This window comes from Alternaria arbusti (assembly GCF_024043155.1).
Source record: "Alternaria arbusti strain BMP 1465 chromosome Unknown scaffold_13, whole genome shotgun sequence".
Lineage (NCBI taxonomy): Eukaryota > Fungi > Ascomycota > Dothideomycetes > Pleosporales > Pleosporaceae > Alternaria > Alternaria arbusti.
Window position 1 is genome coordinate 305,391 of NW_026249953.1, and position 16,466 is coordinate 321,856.

At 54.5% G+C, this 16,466-nt stretch overlaps 7 protein-coding genes across 7 annotated transcripts; 2 read left to right on the forward strand and 5 right to left on the reverse strand.

Moving 5' to 3' along the window:
- Positions 1 to 593: 593 nt before the first annotated feature.
- J4E86_008366 (uncharacterized protein) lies at positions 594 to 1,361 on the reverse strand (the record flags this gene model as incomplete). The annotated part of the gene is made up of 1 exon (XM_051448878.1): positions 594 to 1,361. One exon carries the CDS (start codon positions 1,359 to 1,361, stop codon positions 594 to 596), a length of 768 nt encoding a protein of 255 aa, XP_051299875.1.
- Positions 1,362 to 2,074: 713 nt separating this feature from the next.
- On the forward strand, positions 2,075 to 4,206 carry J4E86_008367 (uncharacterized protein; the record flags this gene model as incomplete). The annotated part of the gene is made up of 4 exons (XM_051448879.1): positions 2,075 to 2,161; positions 2,217 to 2,953; positions 3,002 to 3,876; positions 3,926 to 4,206. 4 exons carry the CDS (start codon positions 2,075 to 2,077, stop codon positions 4,204 to 4,206), a joined length of 1,980 nt encoding a protein of 659 aa, XP_051299876.1.
- A 742-nt stretch (positions 4,207 to 4,948) lies between these two features.
- On the reverse strand, positions 4,949 to 5,995 carry J4E86_008368 (uncharacterized protein; the record flags this gene model as incomplete). Its single annotated transcript, XM_051448880.1, has 1 exon — positions 4,949 to 5,995. The coding sequence occupies one exon, from the start codon at positions 5,993 to 5,995 to the stop codon at positions 4,949 to 4,951; it is 1,047 nt and encodes a 348-aa protein (XP_051299877.1).
- Positions 5,996 to 7,008: 1,013 nt separating this feature from the next.
- On the reverse strand, positions 7,009 to 8,405 carry J4E86_008369 (uncharacterized protein; the record flags this gene model as incomplete). Its single annotated transcript, XM_051448881.1, has 2 exons — positions 7,009 to 8,055; positions 8,103 to 8,405. The coding sequence occupies 2 exons, from the start codon at positions 8,403 to 8,405 to the stop codon at positions 7,009 to 7,011; spliced, it is 1,350 nt and encodes a 449-aa protein (XP_051299878.1).
- A 506-nt stretch (positions 8,406 to 8,911) lies between these two features.
- On the forward strand, positions 8,912 to 11,192 carry J4E86_008370 (uncharacterized protein; the record flags this gene model as incomplete). The annotated part of the gene is made up of 3 exons (XM_051448882.1): positions 8,912 to 10,801; positions 10,858 to 11,135; positions 11,180 to 11,192. The coding sequence occupies 3 exons, from the start codon at positions 8,912 to 8,914 to the stop codon at positions 11,190 to 11,192; spliced, it is 2,181 nt and encodes a 726-aa protein (XP_051299879.1).
- A 492-nt stretch (positions 11,193 to 11,684) lies between these two features.
- Positions 11,685 to 12,629, reverse strand: J4E86_008371 (uncharacterized protein; the record flags this gene model as incomplete). The annotated part of the gene is made up of 1 exon (XM_051448883.1): positions 11,685 to 12,629. One exon carries the CDS (start codon positions 12,627 to 12,629, stop codon positions 11,685 to 11,687), a length of 945 nt encoding a protein of 314 aa, XP_051299880.1.
- A 2,514-nt stretch (positions 12,630 to 15,143) lies between these two features.
- Positions 15,144 to 16,372, reverse strand: J4E86_008372 (uncharacterized protein; the record flags this gene model as incomplete). The annotated part of the gene is made up of 5 exons (XM_051448884.1): positions 15,144 to 15,287; positions 15,348 to 15,385; positions 15,519 to 15,928; positions 15,991 to 16,016; positions 16,106 to 16,372. 5 exons carry the CDS (start codon positions 16,370 to 16,372, stop codon positions 15,144 to 15,146), a joined length of 885 nt encoding a protein of 294 aa, XP_051299881.1.
- Between the last annotated feature and the right edge of the window lie 94 nt (positions 16,373 to 16,466).

The following is a 16,466-nucleotide window of genomic DNA, read 5'->3' on the forward strand; positions in this document are numbered from 1 at the left end:
CGGTCTTCGGTGCTTTCCATGTTGAAGTGCCGAAAGCTGGTGAGAAGGTACAAGGAGATACAGATCGTCGGTACATTCGGATGTTGGATGGCTCGAAGTCTCCTCGTCGTCGTTCGCACCTTCTGCTCCTGGGGACCCCGTACTTGCTCAGCATGGACAGGCGCGCGTCGCTCCTGCCTAGTCCCGAACGACTGTCATAAACTCGTTCGCCATGATCGCGAAACGTACCGATGATCGAGTCGAGCAGATTGCGTACAGCGGTGATTAGTTGGGCACTTCTTGCGAAGGAACATGTGTTCCACGCCAGTCAACATGATGCAACGTCAACAGAAGTGCTGATAGAAGAGGAAGGTGCATTGCACGCGCTCTCAGAAGATGAGATGGATCAGTTTGAGAGAAGGTACCAAGCCGGCACGTCATTCTCTTTATACCTGCGCACATGACGAGATGGATGGTGATGATGAGAAGATAAGTAATCTCACTCGGCTGGTTTGTTCACCTTGTTCCTCCTTCCCCGACTCCGATCCCCCGCTGGATGAGCAATGCGAAAAAGAATGAGAGCTTCAACGGCCGTATGGTCATCCACAGCGACCTCAAGCTCCGCCAACTTCTTCGATTACCTTCTTGAGATTCTTAATGTCATGCGCGAAACGACCCAGGAACAAGCCATCGACGCCTTCGGCAATCTTCGCAAAGGTGCCAGGGCCAGCGCTTCCTCCGTAGACGATTCTTGTGGTACCCGCTCTGCCAGCAGCCAGCTTCCTAAGCTCTTTCGTAACATTGACAACGTGGTCGGGGTCGGCGGGCTCCTTTGCGCCAATGGCCCAGACAGGCTCGTAGGCCAGGATCACCTCAGTGTCGTCCGGGACGGCAGCCAGCACTGACATGACCTGGGGTTTGCACTCTTGTATAGCGGCACCGACAGCTGCTGATGCGACGCTGTGGTGCGTCTTCTCGCCAATGCACACCAGCGGTATGAGGCCGTTCCTCGCTGCTGCACCAGCCTTCTTCGCGACCGTCTCGTCTGTCTCGCCGAATATGGCCCTCCGCTCCGCATGTCCAATCTCTACTATGCGCGCACCTGCCTGGCGCAGCACCAGTGGGCTGACCTCGCCGGTGTATGCGCCCTTGTCCTCCCACATGGTATCTTGGGCGCCAAGCATGATAGACGAGGACTCGAGGATGCGGGCAGATTCGGTGAGCGAGACGAAGTCGGGGATGACGAAGAGATCGATGCGCGAGTTCCAGGCGTCGCCGTCAAGTTGCAAGACGCCGCGGACGTAGGACAGGGTGCTGGGCAGGTCGAAGTACATCTTCAGCGAGACGCCGACGATGCGGCGGGGGCGCGTGATGGGCGGCATAGCTGCGGTCTGTGTATGTGTGTATGAAGAATGTTACTTGTAGAGCGTCTGGCAGCTTCCCAAGCACACTCTTGCGCAACGATGATGATCCGGGGTTACCGCATAGGGTAAACCCGGGGAAGGGACAATTCGGCCACCAGCGGTGGAGGGGAGCTCGTGTGGGACGGGACACGTTTGTGGGGCTCCATGCCACATCCATTACCACATTCAATGCCACATTATAATATGCGCGCCTTGCAGCCTGCCCAAGCGCTCTCTGCATCTCCTGTGACGACGCGCGCCCACCGCATGCACATGTTACGTATAGCCACCGGATCGTCCAGTGGTGCCAGAGCAGCCATGGCAGACCGCCGAAGATGGGCCACGCTTGGCAGGGCTGGAGGGCTCCGATTGTGCCTCCGTACTGCGCTAACCGCTTCAACGTCAACCTTCCGCTAAGGAAAACTGTACATCAACGCATCACTCACCTCCCGCCTACTGACCGACCGCAAGACAGCAGTGGTACATGTCGCGGACACTCGCAGATCGCTGGGCCCGCAAACGATACTTTGGATAGCTCGTCAACACCGCAGTACGCAGCATCCTTGCACATTTCCCGAATTCCACCGCGGGGTGCATATCTCTCATATACATTTCACTAACGTCGGGAGAATTGACGCAGACTCTACATTTTCCTCCCTCTTCTTTTTCTAGTTGTCCTACACCTGTCCATCATGCACATCTCTCAGAAACTCGCCCAGGCGCGGGAGGAGGGAAAGCCAACCTTCTCCTTCGAATTCTTCCCGCCCAAGACAGCGCAGGTACGCCGCACCCTGATGTCCCTGGCACAAGGAGCAGGAAGCTGATTTCATCTAGGGAGTCCAAAACCTCTACGACCGCATGGACCGCATGCATGGCTTCGGTCCACAGTTCATCGATCTCACCTGGGGCGCCGGTGGCCGCCACTCCAAGCTGACCTGCGAGATGGTCAAGGTCGCACAATCCGTCTACGGCCTCGAAACCTGCATGCACCTCACGTGCACTGACATGGAAAAGTCCAAGCTCGACGACGCCCTCCGCGACGCATACAACGCCGGCTGCACCAACATCCTCGCGCTGAGGGGAGACCCGCCCCGTGAGAGAGAAAAGTGGGAGGCGACGGCAGGTGGCTTCCGATATGCCAAGGACCTCGTCGTATACATCAAGGAGAAGTACGGCAATCATTTCGACATTGGTGTAGCCGGATACTCCGAAGGGAGCGACGACAATGACAACGTCGATGAGCTCATCGACCATCTCAAGGAGAAGGTGGATGCCGGAGGAACCTTCATTGTCACACAGATGTTCTACGATACCGATCTCTTCCTCGAGTGGGTCAGGAAGGTTCGTGCCAAGGGCATCGACGTTCCTATCATTCCTGGTATTATGCCGATCCACACATACGCGGCATTTTTACGCCGGGCCCAATGGACCAAGTGCAACATTCCCAAGAACTGGACTGAGGCGTTGGAGCCTGTCAAGAACGACGACGTCGAAGTCCGTGAAGTTGGCAAGACTCTGGTCGCAGACATGTGCCGGCGGCTGATCGATGCTGGTATCATACATCTGCACTTGTAAGTCGGTCCTCGAGACTGGAAGCTCGCCGACTAATTCCCATATAGCTACACCATGAACCTCGCACAAGCCACCCGCATGGTCCTCGAAGAACTAGACCTCCTACCAGACCCGGAGTCACCGCTAGAGAAGCCCCTTCCGTGGCGGCCTTCCCTGGCCCTCAACCGACGCGACGAGAACGTGCGACCCATCTTCTGGCGCAACCGCAACCGATCGTACATCGCACGCACACAAGACTGGGACGAGTTCCCCAACGGTCGCTGGGGAGATTCTCGCTCGCCTGCGTTCGGTGAATTGGACTCATATGGCATCGGTCTGAAGGGAACCAATGAACAGAACATCAAGCTATGGGGCACACCAATGTCGATTAGGGACCTGTCCGAACTCTTCGTACGCTACATGGAGGGAAAGCTCGACTCGTTGCCGTGGAGTGAACAGCCCATCACGACTGAAGCTGGATCCATCACTGATGATCTCATTAACCTGAACCGTCGCGGTTTCCTGACCATCAACTCCCAGCCTGCTGTCAACGGAGCCAAGTCTTCGGACCCTGTCTTTGGTTGGGGTCCACGCAACGGTTACGTCTACCAGAAGGCATACCTAGAGGTGTTTGTCTCTCCAGAGCACATTTCGGAGATCATCACACGTCTCGAGCGCGACCCTGAGTTCACATACTACGCGGTCAACAAGGATGGCGATTTGAAGACGAACGCTCCCAACGAAGGACCAAATGCTGTCACTTGGGGTGTCTTCCCAGGCAAGGAGATTGTGCAGCCAACCATTGTCGAAACAGTCAGCTTCCTCGCCTGGAAGGACGAATTCTACCGTCTCGGACAGCAGTGGGCCAACTGCCATGCTGGTGTCAGTCCTTCACGTTACGTGATTCAGGATGTTGTTGACACCTGGTACCTCCTGAACATCGGTGAGTATATCCGCTTAACCATCAAGCTCTGTCAACTAACATTTCACAGTACATAACGACTTCCACGCCACTCGCGGCATCTTCCCCATCTTCGACGGATTAGAAGTCAAGGATATGGACAAGCCCCTGGTCGACCCCAACAGCGTTGACGTGCCTAGCACAAATGGAGATGAAGCGAAGAAGTCAGTCAACGGCGAAAGCAATGTGAACGGCACAAACGGCGAGAAGGTCGGACCTCGCAAAGAAGAGAACCCAAGCCTCATCGACGCCGCCAAGGCAGCCGCTGTCGAGGTCACGAACGGCATGAGGAGCCTTGCAATGTCCAACTAGGCTTGCTTGGATTCTACAACGACACCCGGTCTCACTGTATTCAACACATGAAGACCCAACTCTTGAGGAGCTTCCCTTGGACAATCTCCACTTTCATGTCGATCTTCAACAACATACGCAACAGAGTTCCTTTTTCAACAGGACTCGTGCACTTCAACAAGCGCAAAATTCTCCGACTTCTCACATCTCGGCGCAATTCGGTTATAATAGGTACTTTCAAAAAAAGTGAAAGCATTACAAAGCATAAGCATATGCATCTGGGAGGCGTCAATTCAACCCGACGACCGTCACGCAAAAAATAAAGATTATGGTGCGGGAACCCTAAAAAGTTCAAGAAGCATAGTTAGTGGAGGAGGAGGAGGAGGAGGATGGTGATGTAGGCATGGCCTACCTTTCTGAGATACCCGATTGCTGCCCTCAACGGCGGCGGTCAATTTTGATGATTTACGTTCTTTAACATTGTGGTATACATGTTGTTGATATAGATAATTGCATCTTATCTTCACCTTTGATATCTGACTAAGTCCATGGAAGACACTTGAGAACATGGTGTGGAAGTGATCCTTGTGCTGAGATAATTTGTTTGTCTGTCATTCTACCGTGTTGGCATGTATGATTTCTTTGTAGTAAAGTGAAAGTGTAAAGTATTTTGACAAGAATAGAAACCAATCGCGCCATCAAGACGTCTTCATCCCGCCTTTCCTTCCTCCGATCATCCAAATGTCAAGGGGGTATCGGGCATCTAAGCACCAATTCCACTTCCAGCACCCTCACCCTCACCAGCTCCAGCACCCTCGCCGTCTCCCTTACCACCGCCAAACAATCCACCAAGCCAGCTCCACCAGCCACCAGACCCGTTGTCACCACCAGGGCCCTGCTGACCATCCTCCTGACCAGGCAGCTCAGGCATACCAGTTGGCTTAGGTCCACGCGTCATCGTCTCCATGGTAGTAGGCAGACCAGGCATGCCAGTACCAGGCAGACCAGGGAAACCACCTCCAGGCGCACCGCCAGGCATACCAGTCGGCATAGGGAAAGAAGGGAGATCCGTCGGGAAACCACCCGGTCCACCACCAGGTCCCTCAGGCGCACCAGTAGGCAAACCCGGGAATCCGCCTGTGGGCGCAGGGAATCCTCCACCGGGGCCCTCGGGGGCACCTGGGGTGGGAGTGGGTAGACCCGGGAAGCCACCTGGAGCTTCTTCGCCGCCGCCGGAGGGGGACTCAGTAGGAGTAGGTGCGCCGCCGTTCTCGGGGTCTGCGAGAGAGAACGAAGGGAGGGGCAGGTCGCCGCCTTGGCGCGGGGCGAGCTGGTAGTCGATGGCTAGGTTGCGGACGGCGCGCGCGCGGACGGGCCAGGAAGGTGGCATGTTGCTGGAGCCGCCTGGGCCGCCGGGACCGCCTGGGAAGCCGCCGGTGGGCATGGGCATGGGGAAGCCGGGGGGTGTTGGGGCGCCGGTGCCCATGGGTGGGCCCATGGGAGGGAATCCGGGGGTTGGTGCGCCCATGGGAGGGAGACCGGAGGGAGGGCCCATTGGGGGGAAGCCAGGCGTTGGTGCGCCCATGGGAGGGAAGCCAGGTGTTGGAGCACCTGTTCCCATGGGAGGACCCATGGGAGGGAAGCCTGGGGTGGGAGAGCCCATAGGTGGCATGCCCATGGAAGGGAAGCCAGGAGGAGGAGGAGCCTGACGGGTGTCCTTGGTGCCGAAGATGGCGTCGAGGTAGTCGCCGAGGGGAGAGGCGACAGCGCTGCTCGAGAGAGCGAGGACAACGGGGACGGAGTACTTCATCTTGATGGAAGTAGTAGCGTGAAAGTCCGTGTAAATGTTTGAGGCTGAAGGTGTTGAAATGTAAAGATAGTGGCTCAGCCAAAAAGAATGTATATACCACTAGGATATCTAGAGAGAGAGTGAACTTGGGTAGAGCAAAGAAAGGCCTGCCCGAAGTGTAAGAGAGAGAAGAGAGAGGAAGAGAGAGAGTGCTGGACAACTGATCTGTGAAGAACTGTGTTGATGATCCTACAAACTGAGGCCAGAGAGCCCTAGATATATATCTTCTTGTTTCGTTTCGGAGATTTCCAGGCCATGATCTACCCATGATCAACCACTCAATTCATCTCAAACCAGCATCCCGCGGGCCCGCCGCCCCCAGATTGCCCAGTCGTTTGAAGTTGCTGGAGCTGGGAGAATCACTATGAGCAAGCGTCTGTGCGCCCACCTGCTAGTTACAGATAAGATCGATCAAGACATTGCGAAGACGCGGCGGCGCGGGCTTGGTAGGTCAATCTCTGCAGGTCTAGCCAGGAAGCGCGTCTGCATGGCCTGATTCGTAAATTGTAGTATGGGGATTTCATGCCGATCGCTGTGGAGTTTCATGACCTTCTCCAATGGAATCGTTGTGCGCGCTATAAAACAAAGCTGTAAACAGGTGGGTGACAAGGGCCAAGTCGGTAATTTGCGTAAAAGCAAGGCTGCGATGGCCATGGATAGATTGGGTAGAAAGCCAACATGTTTCGAGGGAGAGGTCGAGATGCGAGCGGGAGGGCCGATCGCATGTTGATGGTAGTGGTGGGTCTGTTTCAGGCGTACGCGTACCTCGACGCCAAGAGGGCATGTCGCTAGCTGATTGGCGCAACCAGATGCCGACCATGGTTGCTCTGTAACAGGAACGGGCACATCGTCTACTTGAGCATCGGGAGACCTGCTTGGTGTTTGAAATGTAGTAACGGCGTGATGTGTGACGTACTGCCGTGCGGGACGCAGACCTCGGCAATGAACTACGTCAGGCATCCAGAGGCATCGGATCATATCCATCCAATTCTCCTTGCAGCATATCCCCAGCCACTCAACAGTGCGGTCACACCTGTGAAGGCGATCAACGCGCCATATCCGCTGCCATAAGCAAAGCCTGCACTCCAATCACCAGCATGTAGCAATGCTTCTGAGAGCGGACCACTGCACAAGTTGCCTACTCCTTTCCCAGCTGATAGGCACGCCCATACGAAGCCAGAATCCGCGCCTCTGCGCTTCTTTTGAGTGTCTGCAACGATTGCACTCCAGGCGCTCGATTGACAGCCAGCAAAGGCACCGTAGACGATACAAAACATGTACAATGGCGCTAGTGATGTAGAGAACCCCCACAGGAGAAAGATGCCGACTGTTGACCCCAGTGCAGAGACCATAAGACAGGTCGTGACATGGTACTTGTCGGTAGCGATACCCATGCACAGACATCCGACAAATGCAGCGGCGTTGACGAGGATGATAGTGACGGTACTTTCGATGCTACCTGCGCCGATGGACCGAGCAAAGGTAGGCAGGTAGATTGCTGGTAGGAAGAAGCCAAGACTTTGGATGATGTTGCCGGATTGCAGGATAAGATAATTCGAACAAGTCCAGAACGACAGATCGAATCCTCTGGACTGCGATGTTTGCGATAGTGGAAGACGAGGCTTGAAGAAGAAGACTATCGGAAAGTTGAGGGCCACGAAGCTGAGCGCACATACTCGGAGAGTCGTTCGAAACCCGTAAGAGTGTAGAAGCCATTCGAGTATAAGAGGGAGGATGGCCCCGCTCAATCCTAGACCAGCCATGGTGGCTCCATAGGCAAAGCCTCTTCTGCGTACCCACCACTCTTCGATGTTGAAGAGGATTGGCGTCCATGCGAGGCCGCCGCCGAGTGCGTACAAGATGCCTTGAGTGACTATGAGGTGCGTTACGCTTGTCGACAGCGATCCAAGACCCAAAGCGAGGCAAACGACAACTAGACCGACTGGTGTGGCCCAGATGCGGAATTTGGGAAAGTATTTGAGCACGGCAAACCAGAACGCGATATCCATGTACATGATACCCTGGAGGAGTGTTAGAATGGTAATCAGTAATGATACTTACAACATACCATTGCGCAAGCACCGACAACGGCGATGTTGCTTTGACCGGAGAACTCCTCACTAGTAGCATAATACTCTTGAAAGACGCCGTAGCAGGAAGGAAACCCCCAGATCATGGCTTCGAGCATGAAGCAAGCGAACAGGCAGAGCCAGGCATCCTTACCACCATCGGTGGGCGGAAGAGAGAAGCCATTGTCGTCGTGAAGACGTTGGTTATCATCTTCATGTAGTATTTCGATGTCCGTTGTCGCCGCCGAAGGCTGCTGTGGGTAAGTGGTCAAATCGACCTGGGTGCTATGGGTTGAAGCCATTGAGTGCTCGAATTTGATGTCGAATCGATGGCAGCAGACTCATACTTATTTACAGTCTCCATGGTATGTTGAGATAAATAGTGACGGCGTTAGCTTGGGAATCACTTGTAGGGCGTGCTCGATGTACGGTCGAGTGGGGCTCTGAGGCCCTGGGCCCGTCGGAAAGCGCAAAAGTTACGACAAGAGCCCGACTGCGGAGCCATGATGACTCAGTCTAATGTCCAATCCGATATGGATTGTACGGTTAGTACTGACGGTCAGCTGGTGTGGTGTTTGGTGCTCGTCTTCCACATAGAGAAGCGAGGGTGGATGACTCTTGGGATGATGCAGGGGCGCCCGGGCGGGAAGCGGGATTGTAGCGCGACGCGACTTGTGGGATTGACGCGCCTTGGCCAGCGCTTTCACCACCTCGAAACGTTTGGCGCATACGACCATCACGATGCATTCCCAATAACGAACAGCCATCAACTATACATATACGATAATAAAACGTCCCAAGTACCGCAATGGACGAATCGCCACGTTCTTCTAAGCGGAGAAAGCTCGACACCCCGAAGCGCACCGAATCGAGCCCGTCAACAAAGCCGTCAACCAGGAAAGCCTCTGGCAGGCTTGCAGCCCGAACCACGACGAATACGAACGGCGATTCTGAACAGAATGTGGAAAAGAAGCCAGCGCCAGTGCGTAAAGGCCGGGCGCTGAAGGGCGCAACAAATGGCACTGCGACAAAGCGTGCGGCAGAAGAAGAGATTGACATCTACGATGACATCGAGGGCGCATTGAACGTCGAAATATCCTCACGACCAACGCGGGTCCGCAAACCTTCGCAGAAAGCGCTCAAAGAGAACACCCCAATCGCGGCGCAGGACAAGGAGGAGACGCAAACAAACACACCACCGAAGCGAGGAAAGGGGCGACCTACAAAGGCGGAAGTTGCAAGTCGGGCCGCTTTGAAAGAGGCATCGACGGATGTCATCGCACCTGCAAAAGTTGCAAAGGCTGTACGGAAGCCAGCAGCGTCGGCGCGCAAACCAGCTGCCCCACGAGCGAGTGCGCGCAAGAAGAGAGACCCTAGTCCTATCCCCGAGGAGGATGAGACGGATGAGCTGCAGAACGAAACCAAAGCCGCTAAGACCTCGAAGCCACGCTCCGTACGAAAGCCGGCTACCAGTACACGAAAGAAGGCAGCAGCGACAGAACCCGAGTCGGAAGAGGCAGTCGCAGCCACGCCTTCCAAGTCCACCAAGCGACGAAAACCAGCAGCAGAGCAAACGACCATACCGGAAAGCGAGGACGAACTCGGCGATGGCTCTCCCACAAGCAACAGGAAGCTTACTGCTAGTGCGCGAAGACGCTTCAACCGCACCGATCACATCGCCAACAACGACGAGGAGCGCTGGTCGAATGCGGAGGAGCAGGTCAATGGCCATGATGAGGACGATATGGAGGTAGACGGGAACAGTATTCTGGACAGTTTGCTGGATCCTACGGAACCGAGTCCCTTCAACAAGCCTACATCAGCACAGAAGGAGAAGGAGAAGCTCGCTCCATCGGCCATCTATAGCGACATTGCACCGGGCCGCAAACTTGATCTCTTGAAAACTATCGTCATGGAGCGTATCACCGGCAAACGTACATCGCCTCTAGTTGGTTTAGACGAAGAGTACAGATCTGTACACCAACTTGTCGAGCATACCATCACTGCTGGCGAGGGCAACTCAATGCTCGTCATTGGAGCCCGGGGTAGTGGAAAGACGGCACTTGTCAACAAAGTTCTTTCTGAAGTCTCCAAGGACAACGGCGGCCAATACCACGTCGTCCGACTGAACGGTTTTGTCCACACAGACGACAAGATTGCACTCCGTGACATCTGGCGCCAGTTAGGGAAAGAGATGGACATCGAGGAGGATGGTAGCGGCCCAGGAAAGAACTACGCTGATACGCTAGCAACGTTGCTCGCTCTGCTTTCCCACCCATCCGAGCAGACTGGGGAGGTAACTGACGAAGTCGCCAAAGCCGTCGTTTTCGTCATGGACGAGTTTGACCTCTTCGCTCAACACCCCCGCCAGACGTTGCTTTACAATCTCTTCGACATCGCACAGTCGCGGAAAGCGCCAATCGCGGTCTTAGGCCTAACAACACGCATCGATGTGACTAACAGTCTTGAGAAGCGTGTCAAGAGTCGATTTAGCCACCGCTACGTGCATCTCAGACTGGCAACGACATTTACCGCGTTCCAAGAAACATGCAAAGCGTGTTTGTTAATACAACCTGAACAACTGAGCGTCGAGGAAAGAGGTATACTAGAAGGTGGCACCAAGACCACGCCAGCCAGGAAGGGGAAGAAGGGCGATACGAAAGAAGACGCACTATCCCAATGGAACACCAACATCTCCGTAGGCCCATCCCACACACTCCCTACCAAACCACAACCCAGCTAACCTTTCAGCAGAAACTCTTCTCAACCTCCACCTTCCTAACCACACACCTAGCCCCAACCTTCTACCTCTCGAAATCCGTCCCCAAAATCCTAACCACCTTCCTCCTCCCCACCGCCACCCTCTCCGCCACCACACCCTTCACACCCAGCACCACCCTCTCGTCCCCAGACTCAAAACTCACCCTCATCCCCTCCCTCTCCCAGCTCTCCCTCTCCCTCCTCATCGCCGCCGCGCGTCTAGACATCATCCACGACTCCGACACATGCAACTTCAACATGGCCTACGACGAGTACGTCACCCTCGCCAGTCGCGCGCGCATTCAATCCGCGGCAGGCGGGCTGAGTAGTAGTTCTGGTGCGAGTAAAGTGTGGGGCAAGGATGTGGCGAGGCGCGAGTGGGAGGGGCTGGTTGAGCTGGGGTTGTGCATGCCGGTTTTGACGGGAGGGGCTGTGGGTGCGTTTGGGATGGTTAGGTGTGATGTTAGTTTGGAGGAGGTGGGGGAGGTGTTGAGGGGGGTTAGGGGTGGGGATAAGGGGTTGGAGAGGTGGTGTCGGAGTATCTAAGTTTTGTTGAGAGCGAGTTTGGGGTATCTGTGTTGGATGGGATGGTGGATGGGGATGGATTGTTGTCATGAAAAGCATAGCGGGAGGGGGTTGGGTGGGTTGTTGTTTTGATAGGCATGGCATGGCATAGCGGGTTGGCGTATTCACGTTTTGAAGAGAAGGAGTACAGCAACAGATCACGTTTGTAAGATAAGTATAGATCGTATATTATCATTTCAACATTGATTACGTTGCTCATTTTCCCCTCCATGCTTTACAGCCTCCACTACACCCTCCTAACACCCCCAATAACTAGCCCACCGACTCTTCCCGCCCAACACCCCCACAAACTCCCTCGCCACAACCCTACTCGTCTGCTCACTCGGATGCAACGGATCAAACCACATAAAACTATCCGGACTATCCGTGCTCGTACAATTACTTCCCTGCTCATCACAAAGACTCTCCACTCCTTGGACATTCAACGGCGCGCCCGTCCCGTTCAGATAGCTAGATGGGTTATAGTACATATCCGTCATGAGCGCGTTGACGTCAAAGGAAGCTACCTTGGCATCTTCCCAGCGCTCTTCAATCTCCGCGGCAAAGGGCGTGCGGTAGGCGTAGACTTGGTTGAGAGCTGCGACGGTGTTTTGCATGCGGCCGTGAACCTCTGTTAGGTTTTTTCCAGGGGTGTCGGGGTAGTATTGCGTCGACTGGAGGCCACCTTCACCGGGTTGTTGGTACTGAGGCAGGAGGTTAAGCGGCGCAAGATTCATGATGACGAAGTAGCGGCCGCCGTTTTCGTACAGGCGGTCGATTTGCGAGTATACGCAGTCCATGTAGTCGGCTACGGTTTTGTTTGGGACTTGGCTGTCGGTTAGGAAGGCGCCGTTGCCGAGGTCGTTGGTGCCGATCCAGATTGCGTAGACGGTGGAGGAGGGCTTGCCGGTGAAGAATTGCGTGCCGTTGGATGTGGTGGCCGTGGAGTCGGCGATGAAGGCGGGGAGTTCGTAGCCTGCGATGTCGGGGAAGGGGGCGTCGATGGCGGAGAAGTAGCGGGGCGTTATTTCGTTGGAGCATACGGCGCCTGAGACGGCGTAGTTGTAGAGGTTGGTTTTGGAATAGATGCTGGCGTATCGCGCCCATGAGAGACCGCCCGAGGCTGTTGCTAGACCCTGGTTCTCCTTAGCAAAGATTGAGATCATTTTCAGAACAGTTGACTTACCACAGGCTGCTGCCATGCTACGGGTGGTGCAGAACCATTGTTGTTGATGAAGTATCCTAGTCGGTTCTCATCCGTGTAACTATCGCCAAACGTCACCAACGTCTTGAACTTCCCATCGCGCCAGCCCCCTGCGACTCCCCCAGTAATCGCTAAATTAGCGACGAGCAATCGAATCGACCAAGAAGACACCATTATGAGACGCCAGGTTGTCGGTAACAAAAATTTGCGCCGAGAAATACACAGGTACTTATATCGCTAAGCCTGTGGAGGCGGGCGGGACTTCTCCAAAGCACTAAACCATTCCCTTCCGCCGATACATGGGGCTAATCCAGGTCGGCAAATACTTCATGATTAATTGCAGCTGGTACGCGGGGAAATTGGGGACGCGAGCCCGGTTGTTCATGGAAATGATGCCGGTCGCGGGAGCTATACGCTTTACGGGTGTGGACGGTCTGGGATCAGGCTAAACAGGTGTGCATTTCGATCCGAGGCTGGTGTCGATGAACCGGAGATTGAAACCTGGGCCAATAACAAACACGTCGCATCCTCGACATGAACTTGCATTGACCGTGGTCTTTGTGTTGATGTTTGTCAGCGATACACTGACAGCTTTCGATTCGTTATGCTCGATATGTCATCGCTAATTTACGCGCCGGATTGTCATCCTACGGCACCGTTGCGACCATCCATGAATGCGTTGAGATCACACGTGGCTGGTGGGTCTGGGGCAGACTAGATCTGGGGATGTGTAGTGACGTCGTTGTTGCTTCATAACGTTCTGGTGTGTCGGTCGGTTGCCGCCGAGCGTGCTTAATGTTCCTCCAGCCGAGGTCTCGATGCACAAAACCCGGGATCGCAGTGAGAACCAGAGTTCGGCGAGATGAGCGAGATTATTGTATGCCGCATGTCGTTCACACTACTTCATGTGTACAGTCTGCGGAGGTACGAAGGGCACATTCCAATGTCGAAGTTCTTGCTCGGATACTTCGTGGAAGGGGCGCATTAGAAGAATGGCGCAAGTAGGTGTTGGCCTGTCTCATCGGAAGATGGCCCGATCGTGTGTTGTCTTTATATGCTTCTTCTGGAGCTGAAGGCCGAGGATTTGTTTTTCCTGGTACACTTTCGATCTGTCGCTAGGATGCTCAGATCGTGTACTGAATGCGGATCGACATTTTGACGAGACAACCTTTGTGCACGCCAATACTGACATGGAGGTGTCTCGCCTCGAAGCCGTTGGTTCCTTGACCGTGCCCGCTTCCCCGGTGCACGCGTCTTGCGCAGGCTATCGCTGGTGGATGCGTCTAACCATATTGGACCAAAGCACTCGATAGTCCAACGTCGATAGCGGTAGTGCTGAGATGGGAACAACACCGTATAGAGTTTGTAGCGAGAAAGCAGAGACTTCATGTAGCGAAAACTTCGGCAAGCCGAAGCCTGACACAATTGAGGGGACTCGATGCCGATGAAGCGGCATTCGGCTGTCTCGTCGCGAAGTCGCAAAGGCGTTGGCGTCTAGCCAGGAAAGCGCCCCATTAGAGCGCGTATCTCGGTACCAGACTGTCGGGGAACTGGGCTGCAGACAAGGAGAGGTACCGATTAGATCCCATTTGCATCGGACGGCTGTGTTTACCCCCCTTCCTTCTCGATCCGTGGGATCAAAGACGCAATCTCGACGGTTGACGTAGGTGGTGGTTCCTTCCTCACGACGAACCCTCACTCTTCAGGGCCTCTAGCGTCCCATAGCCTGGTCCCTGTTCAGTCGCCCCACCTTCCCTCGTGTGTTTGACCCTCTTTACCTTTCCAAATTCTCATCCTCAATTCCATCTGTGCATGTATCGCAGCACCCGTGCCGATGCTGTGCTCCCCTGCTGCATACCATCTACCGATTCGCCCCATCTTCTGTTTGACCAGCAGTCCTTCATCGCGGTCTGGAGCCGACTATTTGCAATGGAGACAGCTTCCACGATGCTACAATCACGCGCCGGTCTCCTTGTCATCAACTCGACAGATCCGTGATGGCATAGCACGGCAGCACCGCTGCGTCGACCAAAGGAATAGCTCCTGCAATCGGCGCCGTCTCTTGGCCGGAGGCAGTGACGAATGTGCTTCTGGTTTGCCTTGAGTTGAGAAGCTCGAAGGAACGGAAGGCACGACTGGAACCCTCACCACGAATTCTAACCTGGAACTGTGAATGTTTGGAGGACGTTTGAAGTGCACATCAGCCCGGCTAGTTTGAGGGCAGCCTGTTGACAGCTACTGGATAAGGTACAATCGCATTCACTACCCGAATCTGAGCATACAAGTCTGACTACTACAGGAAGAATCTCTCTCTACCACCTATGTCGACCGACCCTCTACACCTCGTGGGTGCACAAGCTGCACTATCATACGTCCTGCGGCATCTACTATACGCTATGCAGCCCACATTGATGCGAGGCAACGCACACGATATCACCGAGTGCTCTTCCGGCCCCTGGCAACATACCTAGAAGCGGATTAGACATACTCCATAAAACAGGACGGGTCATCATTACAACTCAATGTATAGGTTCAGTTCCACATTCTGGAGCTCTGCACGAACTTCCCGCATAAGGTCTTCGAACTGCGCAGCTGTCCAATCCAGTTTCGATGTGAACGGCCACAGCCCAAGTGACTCAAGGAGGTCACCAATCATCTGGACGGATGACGCGTAGTCAGCACATACCCACCTTCTACAACTGGGACGCATACGTACTTCGACAGAGTCTCTACCGATGCTAGCTTGGGTCTCATCTGTATATCGACTGTCAGTACTGCTCTTCAGTAGGATGTTTCGGAGTACTGGGTGATGGCCAACCGCAGTGAAAGATCCATTCCCTCCCACGATCGGACAACATTCAACGTTGGAACACAACGGGAGACTTACTTTTCGACCAGTCACCTATGTGAAGCTGCACTATGTCGACTTCGACGTCTCGATATCTGTTGTCGAGCAACAGCCGCTTCAATCGTCGACCTATCCGCGGGTCACGGTCCATGTCCGCCATGGCGCCCTGGTATTCCTGCCACCATCTTCGCACAGCATTCTGGTCCGTAAGACGTCCATTGTGTGATTGGACAATCGGCAAATATTCCATTATCTGCACCCAACCTCCCGGCCGTAGCAATAACCTCATATCTCTGATGTATCCATTCCATCTGCCGCTCTTAATGCCTGGAAACACGAACCGCGAGTGGATGAGATCGTAGTGATTCGCTTTGAATATCTCGGGATCACGAAGAGGGTCGTTGAGGTTATGAGCGACCAGGTCTAGGTTCTCGGGTCGGTCCATCTGCCTAGACATGGGACGACTGCTCAGTTTTCGTACCCGCATGCCCTATGTACAGGCTTAACTCACATGGGGAAGATATCAAGAGCAGTTACCTGAGACTGTTAACACGCTACGATCGATACGAGCCACATTGGAAGTACCAATCTCATCTTATATGGCTGTCATGGGGTCAAGTACGCACCTCACAATCCTCAAACTCATCTGCGCATTGGACAGCCCAGTCTCCGCCGCCGTAGCCGCACTCCAATATCGCTTCGGGCTCCCCCACTGGTATTCGAGGGGAGAACAGTCCATCGCCGAAGATACGGGACACAATTTCGTGCTGAGCTGTCAGTCTGCTCTCTTCGCGGTCGTCGAAGGCCACCGGGGCGTAGTAGACACCCTCGTCGAGGGATGTTCTTTGGAACTCTCGGCCGTGGACGCTAACTGTTTCTGTATCTTCGCTCATTGTTACTCACGTCTCGAAGAACACGGCAGGATACGCAGGCAACAACAAACGATGGAACGGGCGGCCCAAGACGAGTTGTGGTGTATGATGGCGA